At 36.4% G+C, this 12,793-nt stretch overlaps 1 protein-coding gene across 1 annotated transcript; it reads left to right on the top strand.

Moving 5' to 3' along the window:
• Positions 1 to 10,989: 10,989 nt before the first annotated feature.
• On the top strand, positions 10,990 to 11,124 carry LOC124077991 (thymosin beta-4-like). The gene has a single exon (XM_046422551.1). It carries the CDS (start codon positions 10,990 to 10,992, stop codon positions 11,122 to 11,124), a length of 135 nt encoding a protein of 44 aa, XP_046278507.1.
• The last annotated feature ends 1,669 nt before the right edge of the window (positions 11,125 to 12,793 follow it).

Below are 12,793 nucleotides of genomic sequence, written 5' to 3'. Positions count from 1 at the left end.
CAGACCCAAAACAAGCCTAAGTTTCAGAAAGTAAGGGCATTTTCATTCTTATTTAGAGTACATTCCTTGAAGTCTCTCTACCTCTCCACTACTTAAAATCTACTTCAGAAACCAAGGGGGAAATTCTCTACCTAAGAGGTAAAGGGTCATCTGCTTCCAAGTAATTTGGAATTTCCAAATAAAACCTAATCCAATTATTGGACTGTTCAAACTGCACCTGGTCAAGAATATAATGAAATAAGTTTGTCCAAAATGCACTTCATATTTCCCTTTTCACCTCAATTCAAAATCACTTTTCCCCAAGTGTTCTCAAAGGGGCACAAATGCCTGCTATAGAGATCTGGGAAATTCCGTGTTTTAGTTTGCATTTTCACTGTTGGGACTAAAAGAACTGACAGGAGTGGTTTTAGAGAAGGAAAAGTTTATTTGGGAGCTCATACCTTCAGAGGTCCCAGTCCACAGCCTGCTCCATTCCTTAGGGCATGAGGTGAGGTTGAACATCATGACAGAAGTGTGTGGTGGCAGAAAGCAGCTTGGAACAAGGCACCCAGGAAGCAGAGAGTGAGACAGATTAAACCCAGCTCTCAAGATAAATGCCAAAGTCACACCCATGTCTTCTGCCAGCCACACCTTATCTGCCTTCTGTTACCATTCAGCTAATCTCCTCAGCGAGTAATTCACTGATTGGGTTAAACCTCTCATAAGCCAATCATTTCACCTCTAAATCTTCTTGCATTGTCTCACACATGAGCTTTTGGGGGACACCTCACATCCAAACCACAACATCCACTCAACAGAATGCCATCTTAAGTCAATGATTGGGTGCCACCGTCCGGCTGCAGCAAAATTACTAGGGGGTGACGAACAACTTGTGTAGATTGATACAGCAGGAGTGGAAGCCCTTTATTGTAGGACAACAGAGGTATTTATACATTCCACACAGCTTATCTTAATTAGCATAAACTAGATACATCAGTCAACCAATAAGGAATCTCCACACTTAATGGCTCGCTGGTTACTTCACAAACTACTCCCTCTGGCATTTTGCCAGGCGCCATCCAGACTTGTTTACAGACTCTAACAATCGGGGACATTCTCTTCTTTTGGGGGACCTTAATTTAACTAATCGTTTCTTCTACAAAATTAAATAAATGTCCATACCTCTATCAGAGTGACACTAAGCAGAGGGTCTTTTTTTTTTACTAAAATCACTCTATTTGCTACTGAAGTCAGTATAAAAGAACAATAACAGGCAAGGTGATGTGAATACTCGCTTATGCAAATTCATTTTAACCTCTCGATATTGTAACGCAGAGCCTACTTTTAACTCCTATATCCCTAGCTCCACACAGCCACAGTCTTCATAAAAACAGCAGCCAGAGTGACATTTTAAAATCCTAAGTCAGAGTAGTCACAGTTCTGTTTAAAGGGCCTCAGTGGTTCCCAATCTCTATGCGAGTAAAAGCCAGCGTCCTTAAAATGGCCTGGGAGATGCTCCAGACTCTGGTCCTCTTTTCCCTCTCTGACCTCACCTGCTACTACATTTCCCTTCCCCACTTGACCCCAATCACCCTGGCCTCCTTGCTGTCCTTCATGCACAGTTTGCATGGCTCTTTGAGCCCCAGGACCTTTGTGGGGACTCCACTGACACCTTCCCAAAGAGGCCACCCTTTTGAAAACTACAACGCTCATTCCGACACTCATTCCTGTCCCCACTCTGTTCCCTGTTTCCTTTATTCTGTTGTCTTTTCCTCTAAATTGTCATTTTCTTGAAAACTATATTGTTTATTTGTTGATGAACTTGTTTATTTTGTCTTGGTTATGATTTTGTTTCCCTGTCTAGAACCTGAGCTCTACAAGCACTCAGGGTCTTGCCGGTTTTGTTCACTTGAAGTTCCAGTGTTAGAAAGATGCCTGACACATAGTAGGCATTCAGCAAATGTTCACTGAAAGATCACATTGAATGATTGCTTGTCAGATTGCAGTCAGGAAATGTGTCCCAGGACGCACAGACAATAAGAGGTTGAAGAGGGATTTAAAAGATCTTTGCACAATTCATCCTTGAAATAGCAACAGGGCAACTGTCTAAGGTGGAGCTCTGAAGCTGACCCTGCTGCCAGGATTCACATACAGGGGGTTGGTTAGGAAAAGCTCCCAGGAGACACCTGTAAGGGGGGGGGGGGAGCAAGCAAGGAAGGAGGAAGTCAAGCTGGGGTATAATCTTAGGCAAGTCCCCCGGGGGGATGTGGCTTCTACCCCACCCCACAGGAATCTCTGAAATATAAGTTACACCTCAACTCAGAAGAGTCCTAGTTAGACTGAAAGCAAGGGAGCTGAGTTTTCATGACCTCTCATTTGGAGGTCAAAAGCCAAGGGTCAAGGACTGGGGGATGAGCGAGTCACACAATCTCAGGCACTTGCTTCTGTCTCTCTGTGCTTAATGGCAAAGTTGCTCCAATAACCTGACAGCAGTTCGGACTTAGAAGCTGGGTGTTATAAGGGAAAGCACACCACAGGGCAGGAGGTTACAGAAGGTGAGAGGGAAGAGACACTAACCTATCTGCTACAGTGGTTCTTTAATGTGTCCTATCATACCAACAATCATGACCCAATTCCGTGTTGTGGCCTGACTCCACATAACCTAGCTCTGCCACTGCAGCCAGAATTTCACTTTAAACTAGTGGCTCATGGGCCATTGGGCCTTTGCATCTACTGTCTTCTTTGTCTAAAATGCCCATAATCTAACTCTTTACATGTCAGTCTGCTTTTGATTTTTCATATACCAACCAAAATATACTCAAAGGAAACCTCCTTAAGCACTGAACCAACTAAACACCTTTAATTTCCTAAAAGTACTTATCACAATCTATAATCATTTCTCTTTCATTTGTGTTTTTCTCTTTTTGTTGTTGTTGTTTTTGTTTTTATTCTACCTCCTCACTAAAATATAATCCAATCAATATCCCTAGTGCCCAGCACACTATAGGGGCTCAAAATGGTCTTGAGTGGAAGGAAACACTGGAAGAGAAATTGCCAACCATGCAAGGTTGTAGCTGCATTTACCTACCCAAACCTGTTTGCACTGGTCTTCAAAAACTTAAATTTATCCAAATTATGAATGAGGCTGGAAAGATAAAAGGACATCCTACTTTGGTTAGAAGTATCTCTTTTTACCTGACTATTTTGGCCTCAGATAAATCCAGGATCTCTCCCTCAAGAAGATGTCAGTTTAAATATACTTAAAACTACATGCTAAGATTGAGAGATGACATTAGAAAAGCCAATGTAATTTTTCTAGATTAGTGAAAATTACCCAGGAACTTCAAGAAGAACCAGCTCAGAAGTCAGTAGAAAGAATTTTGTACTCTCCAGCATTCATTAACTTTCCCAATTCTCTCTTTTGTGAATCAGAAGATAGTGCACAAAATGAAATATAGAACTAGCACTTTTATCTTTACTTGAACAAAAGCAATCTTCATGGGCCATAAGGCCTCAAAAACAAAAAAAAAAATAATAACAATTTTCTTCTTTAAAAAAATAGACTGCTTTGACAAACACAAATTTTTAATGCAGATGTAAACAGAAACACACAAGACCAACAGAAACATACAATAGGAATTTTATCTAAAGAATTATTTAAAGTCAGTTTTTTCAATTTGTTGCTTCACTATAAAAGTTTAAAGGATTTGCCACCAGTGAAAAAGCTATTTGCCACCAGTGAAAAAGCTCCTGATATATGCAGTCTATAAATATTTCCAATTTTTAAATTTTAAATATTTCTTAAAGAATTAAGGAATATCAGTAATTTCTTTGGAAGGAGCATGTATTATATAATAATATACATAAGAATTCTTACTTGTACTTAAATTTGATTGATTGATTGATCCAAATGTAGAAGAGTGATTATTAGAAGTTGGGAATTGTAGGGGGGGTAGGGGTTTATAGGAAAGGTAGACAGTGGGCACCAAACACAATTAGATAGAAGTAATAAGGTCTAGTGTCCTAGAGCACAGTGAGAGACTATAGTTCACAATAACTTAGTATATGTTTTAAGCACAACTGAAGAGAGGTACTCAAAGCATCCAAGTGCAAAGTAATGATAAAGAGATGGAGACATTAATTATCCTGATTGGACCAGAGCATATTGTGTACACACACATACACACTGAAATACCATATTGTATCACATAAATATGTATAATCATTATGTGTTAATCAAAAATTTTTTTAAATGTGTAAGAAATGGAAGTGTTAACTACCCTTATTTGATCATTATATACTGTATATATTTTATAATCAAATTTGTAAAATTTAAATGATAATTTTAAAATAAGACATATATTAATAATTTTAATTTTTCTCTCATTATCCTAGTCATGAGAGAGATAAGCTTAGGTCAACTGGGCTTCCAGTTTTATATTACATATATATAATAAAACCTAAATAGTTTTAAGTCCTGTCTTTTCTTCAAGGCCAAGCTCAATTCCTCTTCTGGGTAGATCTTTTCCCATCCCCCCAGGTCTAGGTAATTCATGGTACTTTTCTTAAAATGCCCAAGGTACTTCTCTGTTGCCCTTCTGGTACTACCTCTTCTGCCATCCATGCTAAGGATCTTCAAGTGACTCAGCTTGGGTCCCCTACTGGAGGGCAGTGCTGGCAATGAGCAGTGCTCTGCAGCTACATTGCTAACCCCAATCCTGCTTCCCCCATAATCTGCGGTCACAAATATCACCATGAGAAGTGCAAGAAGTATAATATTCTTTAACTCAGTCACCATTTTAATCCCTTATTCTATCTGATGAAGGAGAATTTATTTGATCCCAGTTTTTTGTTTGTTTGTTTTCCAATCAATTCAGGGTTCTCTTCCTATGTCAGTAAAAAATTAATTAATTAATTAATTAACTAATTAATTAAAAACTGCCTCCTTGTGTTGCATCTCTGGTGGGGAAGGTGGAGAGGGTTTCCTGAAGTTGTCCTCAGCCCTGGCACTGCCTGAGGTCCACCTCACTGGTCTGCACCTTGCTCCTTGTTTCTGTGCCCACCCCTCATGCTGAGCAGCTGTGTCCCTGCCCTCATCTGGCGCTATTTCTCATCACCATGGCACCTCTAGTTCTGGTGGACTTCCTGTTGTGGCCTGTCCCTGCTGCCTAGATATAGTCCGAGTGACATTTTTGTAGTCATTCTGGTAATAAAATGACAACATTGCTCTTCTTTAGACACGCATTCTCTTTCCAAGTTCATGTAAACTTGCAAATCGCTGAGTAATTCCATACTTCTTTAATCCAAAAGATTAAATGATGGAGGCAGGGAAGCATAAAAAGAATAATTTCTAAATATTTTTCTATAACATTTGTTTTTCAATACTAATTTTTTCTACTTGTTTATCAACGTAAGAAATATACATGCCAAGCAGCAACATTCCCCAGTCCTGTCCCTTCTTTCAAACAGACTCAGTTTCCAACTGTTTGTTCCAGTGTTCCTGCTATCTCCCCTTACAGAATATTTATCAATATTTATTTATGAAAATTTTATTAATATGCATGTTTTATCACTAGGTATTACTAACACTTTACATTATATTCATAATTCAGATTATATGCATTATTTATATAATTATATTTAATGTTTATATTATATGCATTAATGTTTTATTAGTATGCATATTTTATTAAGCATTTGTTAATATTTTCATGAGCTCTTTTTTTTATCAATCCTTTGTTTTATTAGTCCTTAATTCTTGATATTTTCCATGAAATTTCTGCTATGGTTGATGAAGTTTTATGCTGCTCTAAATGCTCCCTTTCCTCTTTCTCAATTCCTTCCTCTTTCTCAATTCCTATGTCTTTCTTCTTTCTTCATTAGCAATCTTTGCATACTGCCTAGAATTGTTTACTTGACACATAGTAATCTTGAACTATTGCTTTCTACTTCCTCTCTTTGACTGTCTTTTACCCAACTTCACTTTCCAATTACTGCCATCTTTACTCTTAATGTTGTACTGTGAAGATTAGTAATGTGTATTTTATTTGGAACCATAAGCAAGTCCTCTGGGTTCTGCCAATACATTATTCTAGAAGTTAAAAATTAGAACCAGTTTACATTATGATGACCAGAGACATATTTCCCAATGCAGAAAAACAATCAGTATCCCATTTCTTTTCTTGTACTTTTTTTTGTTTATTCTAGAGTTTAATTGTCTTATTGATTATTTTCTTTTTAAGAAAAATACCTTCATTTGTTGGGGCTGAGGTTGTGGCTCAGTGGCAGAGCACTTGCCTCGCACATGTGAGGCACTGGGTTTGAACATCAGCACCACATAAAAATAAATAAACAAAATAAAGGTATTTTTTAAAACCTTCATTTGTAAATGAGAATTTTTATGCCATTGAAGGTTTTTCTTTTCTTTTTTATATATATTTCGCAAAAAAAGACAATTAGACTTATACTTTGGATTATAATGATCATCACATTCCATCATCATTAATAACCCCATGCCCCCCCTTTCCCTCCAACCCCTCTGCCCTATCTAGAGATCATCTATTCCTCCTATGCTCCCACTTCCTATCCCACTACGAATCATCCTCCTTATATCAGAGAAAACATTAGACATTTGGTTTTTTGGGATTAGTTAACTTATTAATGATGGTGGAATGTGATGATCATTATTATCCAAAGTACAGGTACGAAGACACAAATTGGTGTGAATATACTATGTATACAACCAGAGATAAGAAAAATTGTGCTCTGTATGTGTAATAAGAATTGTAATGCATTCTGTTGTCTTATATAAACAAAAAAAATGAAAAAAAAACTTAAAAAATAACCTATTACATAAAAAAAATTAGAGGATTTAGGGTTTTTGTTTGGTTGGTTGGTTTTAAAAGTTAGTGTATAGTTGATACACAGTGGTAAAGTTAAAAATTCATAAGTTTAGTTCTGCCTTAGGTTTTTGAGTAAATGTTATAAATCATAATTCCTATTTACAAATCTAGCATATTTGAGCAATTATTTTTAAAATCACTTTTGAAAAATGCTTGTTCCATTTATAAATTTAGCTAATTAGACCCTTAAATATTTGAATTACATTTATAAATTTAATATTAAATATCAGTTTTCTACCCTAAAACAAGATCTCAACTACCAAGTAATTTTTATTTTAAAAATGATTAGTCTAATTCAATTACTCAATTATAAATTTCAAGTTAGTGTCACAAGACTATTGCTCTAACAAGAAGATAGAATTCTAAGTTTGCATAAGTTCCTTAATTCAGGGGGGGGGTGCTCTGGGGTTTGATTCTTTTCTGATACTTTTCCACAAAAGAGAACAATTATCTTTACAGGTAAGACTACTTTTAAGCAGTTCTCTACCTAATTATTTTTGTTCCCATGGTTAAACAATACTCATTTCCTAAGGAAACAATTTCTTGGTTAACGGAGGCTACTTCAAACCAAACATTTTAACTGGACAAGGAAAACAATGTTACAGACATCCACAGTAAATATTATCACTACTCATTTAAAAACTATCATGACATCTCAATGGACTTTGTAGATTGTCTTATTAAATGCTCAGATTTTGGCTGGGATGCCACGGATTCTGGTTGGGGACATTGATATGAAGCACTGAACATATTTATACCAGCAGAGAAAGCAGGCAGCTCATATATATGTATCCTAGTTAAATATACTATCTAATTCCTCAGTTGATGCATACAAACCTACAACCTCATTCAAATTGATTACTTGTTTGGATACTGCTTTTCTTTGGCCTGTACAGTATGGAAATGTTTTGTGTGAGTGAAAAGATTTTTAAACTTAATGGAAGCCTATATTCTTTTTATGTACATCATATTATAGGACTTAGGATCTCTTAAGGATATGTCCAGTTGAATTCTGGGTATTTTCTCTATATGATCACAGTTGCCAAGTCTACTTACTGACTTTCAAAGTTTTCCACTATCTCCATCTAATGTCTGTCTAATCTTTAGGGTTCCCCCACCCTCAGAAACATATTTCCTAATTCCCTTCATCCTTCCATTGCTGTCTACATTTTCATTCCCTACACTAATACAATTAATGTCATCCTGGGATTTCCTTTTACTGATTTTCTTAATTGGTACATTTTTTTTTTCTTGAATCTCACCTCTCCCCCCTTGGTTTACTTCATTTTTCTCAAGTATATCCTCAAGTGACTTCTTAAGAAATGATATATGGAAAATGAATTTTCTGTTTACTTACATGCATTTACATGTATATATTTACAAGTATTTATTATGGTCTTACTCTTCATTGATGGGTGAAAAGCATTTTCCCACAGAATTTCAATATGCTATCTTTAGTATTCAGTGCTTTTGATAAAAAGTCTAATTTTTTCTAGTTTGTGTTTTTTTATTTTATTTATTTTTGTGCATGTAATTGTTTCCATGCTCATTTTTTTCATTTCTGGACAATTCAATTATCTCCCCTTTATCTTAAAGATTATATTTGTATCACAGATATTTAGGATGTCTTTAGACTCAAGGACTCTCTGAACTTGGAGACTTGTGTCTTTCATTTCTGGTAAGTTTTTTGTTTTTATTTTTGGTTTATTTGTTTGTTTCATTTTGTTTAGATTTTCTGTTTGATAGTGTTTCCCCTCTGTGTTCTATTTTTTTTTCCCTGGAAGTTCTCTTTAGTTCAATATTAGAACCATGTTCCTGGTTCTTTATTCTACCTATGTTTTCTGTTTATTTTCCATAAGTTACCATTTCATTGCAACTTCTGGAACACGTTTTCCACATTATCTTTCATTTCTTTTATTGAATGTGTTTTAATTTTTGCAACCTCTCCTATTAATTATTTTAAATATTTATTTTTTAGTTTTAGGTGGACACAATATCTTTATTTTATTTTTATGTGGTGCTGGGGATGGAACCCAGTGCCTCATGCGTGCTACATGAGTGCTCTACCACTGAGCCCCAGTCCCAGCCCCAGCCACCTCTTCTATTAATTTTTAAGAGCTACTTTCTAACTAATTATGCATTTTTCTTATCTGATGGTCTTTGTTTTGAGTGCAGTAACTTTTTGAATCTATGGGTACTATCCACCATTGAATTGTTTTATTTTGTTCATGTTTGTTTGTCTTAATTTCTTTCCTTCCTTCGAAGGCTTTTCTCAAGTTTCTGATGCTCCTTGGTTGTCTATTCATATTTCAATGCCAGTTTCTAAATGCTAATTTTCAATTATGATATAGATGGGCTTTGTCACATGGTCATCTTCTTATTAGGGTAGTGGATTATGGACTCTCAGTGCAATTTAGAATCAGCTGGAGAGCTTTTAAAAAATACAGAATGCTGGTTCTGCTTCCAGGAACTCTAGTTTAATTGGTCTGAGGCAGGACCAGGCATTACTTTTCTATAAATTTTCTATAAATTCTATAAAGTAGTTTTCCAAAAATTTCTAATCCGCAGAGGGTTTCAGAGCCACTGCTGTAAGAGCATGAAAAGTGAAAGTTTTGGATTTTTAGCTGGCGGTATGGGGGGGTCTTTTAATTTCCTGAAGAAGGATCTTTATATGTTTTGCTTAGACCATAAATATTGATGTTAAGCATTTGGCATGGCAGTATGGGGGACATTGACCATATTACATACAGTCAATTAATTTTCCATTTTCAGCCCACACTTTATGCTCACTGTTAGTCACACCTGACTTTTCCAAATTCCCAATTTCCCTGTGGCTCTGGTCTGCAAAGTTGACCAGCTTATTTTTAGTTCAATCCATCCTCAATATACTCTAGCTTGTGGCCTTTCCCCATCATTCTTCCTGACTGTCTTCAAAATTTGTATGGGTAAACTGGTCCTGGAAGAAAGGAAAATGAACATGTAAAATCCTTTAGAGGTTCTTTTAGTCATCAAACAGAAGAAACTAGAGTCTAGTGATTATTTTACAGAACATATTACAAAAACTTAGTATAGTGGAAGGAAAGTCAAGATTAGAAATGGCTGGAAAGGTAACTTATTCTGTATAATGAAGGTGGAAGGATTCAATGGAATAGAATTCAACCCTAAGCAATAGAGAATGAATATTCAAAGAAGATACAGGAAGGTCTATAATAATTCAGGAGGGAATCCATAGAACTTCCAAAGACAAGAATTTTAATTTTATTGCTCATATGTAAATATTCTGTCTCCCCACACAAGTGCCTTTGACAATGTAGGTTTTTTCCTATCTTTTCATGGAAGTCAAAGAAGCATAAGTAGAACTTGAATGAATATTCATCTGTGTTGATATCTGGCAGAGAAAAACGAATTTGAAGCATGGACTACTAAACTATAACAAGGAAAATATCAAGCCCCTTCTTGGTAGTACCAGGAGCAACACCACCATTATGAAGGTGTGAGGCAGTTTTGCCAAATTCCCTAAAAACAGGCTTCCTCTGCAGATGGTAAATTACATCTGTGTAACACTTTTCTTAAAATATAATTATAGCCCTTTATAAGGGACTAAAAAGATGGTAAAGAAGGTGATTTTTTAATAATCACCAAATCCTGGGAAGTTAGAACTTAATGCTACCTTTGTAACCTTTATTTCATTGCTTCTGCTTATACAACCAGGAACAAATCAAGTGGACTCTGAGGTTAGACCTTAAGACCGATTAGCTGTGTTGCCATTAGTCATGTTCCACGATGAGAGCACATGCCCTTGACTTAAAACCCTGAGCATGAAGTTGAAGGTGAAGAGACAAGAATTTGATGAGGAAAAAAAAAAAAAGATTGAAGTCATTATGCAAGTAGACATTCATGCTTTACCAAGTACAGAGTCAGTACTTACTAACAAGAAAGGCAGTAAATACAGCTCATTGTCTTAAATGGCCTAAGATTATTTATATCTATTCTTTCCAATTTTCTGGCTGAGCAGCATGTGCTTAAAAATCAAAGGAGGCTTGGCAGCAGCCACTGCACAGACCCAATCCCATAGGCTTCCTCGCCTCGATCCACTTTCTCTGCAACCATGTCTGACAAAGCTGACGTGGCTGAGATTGAGAGCTTCAATAAGCAGAATTTGAAGAGGGTGGAGATACAAAAGAAGAATCCACTGCCTTCAAAAGAAACAATTGAACTAGAGAGGCAAACAGATGAATCATAACGAGGCATGTATGCCAAAATGCATTGTATGTTCCTCAATCATCGCCTTCTTGTTTTACTTCTTTGGGTTATTTAACACTGTAAGATTCGAAGAGGTTGGATCAGGTTTAAATGACTGTGCTGCCTCCTTTTTGCCTGAAAGGACTGAGAACAACTGACAATGGAGGCCTCCTCTGTCTGCCTCCTCCATCTGCCTGTCTGGCTGGCTGGGGAGGAAAAGTACTCACACATTGGTGAAGGAAGAAGTTGGGTGGGATGACAGTGAACTAGGGTCAAAACTAAGCTGGTCCCCGGAATCTTCTTGAAGGATATAAAACATAGCATAAAAAGAGTGTCATTTTGTTGTTGTTCAAATTATCTTAATTATTTAGAATGAATTGACCTAGCTTCACATACATATATTATAATTTAATGTCACAGCCCTCCTTGAAAACGAAAATTGGTATTGATGCAAAGACATATCTTTATTAATATAATGAGGCTTTGCAGTAGTTCTGGAGTCAGGGAAGATAATTTATTATAAAGCATAAATTGATCTGAAATGGATGATATGTCTGTATATCTCAAAGTTCACCCTTGTAAACTTTGGTTAAGTTGATCTCTCAAAGTCTTGGCTGCCTTGTTGAAAAATCGTATATAATAGCTGTATTCTCATTATAAGGTCACCATGATGACCCTTTGTGATGAAGGAAGGCATGTAAAGCACATAGCACAGCATGCTCCTTGGTAAGCACTCAATAAAAACAATTATCAGTATTCTCCATGTTCCTAACACTCTGTGCAATAGCTATGCCTTTTTCTCATATCAAGGATCAGCAGCGCTTCAACATATAGCAGACCTCTCAGCCCCAACAACACACCTCTAAATAATAGGAACAAAAGCAATAATGAGAAATCAGTACTTTACTAAAGATTTTGTGTTGTTACAGGGAAACGCATTCCTCTCTCACACTGTGTGGAAAATCTCCTCTGTTTTCCCAGGAAATTCATCTCTTGCCTATAGCTGATATACCCTACCTCTGCTCCCCTGTGGTGGCACAAGATAAGAGACCAGCAGTTACCTGGACTCCAAGCAGTATTAGTTATCAATATGCCAAGGGATGAGAGAGGGAGTGGCTCATCCTGCCTCTAGACCTTATCAAAACTAATGTCAATATTTCCCTCAAAATGTCAGTAGCAAGAATCAAATTTTACAAATAGAATAATATCTTAAACATTTGGAAAAACTTGCAATGCAGGACCAATTCAAATGTCACCTCTCCTATAAAATTGTTCTGAACTAAGCAGAGCCAGGCATAAGAAGAAGAGCTAGTTACAAGTGAGGAATCCTGGTTCTGCTGGTAACTAACTATATGACCTTAGGAATATCCTTGTATTCTTCAGTTTTGTCATCTGGAGGAAATATTGGCTAAATTATTCCTAAGATACCTTCTAACTCAAAAATCACATCATGATCTTCCTGCAAATACAATAAGCAAATATTAAAGAAAATCTTTCTTTCATCTCATTTTTCAAGGTATCTTTCAAATCCGTTTGTTTAAAGTAAGCTATGCCTTAATTATGCTATCTAAACTCAGGGAAGCCTGTATCCACACAATACAGGCCTGTGGCACAGGCTTAGACATGTAATAAAGAAAAGTAAGGATACATTGCATATGGTTTCATTTACC

The sequence above is a fragment of the Marmota monax genome, unplaced genomic scaffold, assembly GCF_021218885.2.
Source record: "Marmota monax isolate L192 unplaced genomic scaffold, Marmota_monax_Labrador192_F-V1.1 WCK01_AAM20220418_F8-fsc00144, whole genome shotgun sequence".
Taxonomy (NCBI): domain Eukaryota; kingdom Metazoa; phylum Chordata; class Mammalia; order Rodentia; family Sciuridae; genus Marmota; species Marmota monax.
The sequence above is the reverse complement of the archived record's forward strand: the minus strand, read 5'-3'. Positions and strand labels throughout refer to the sequence as shown.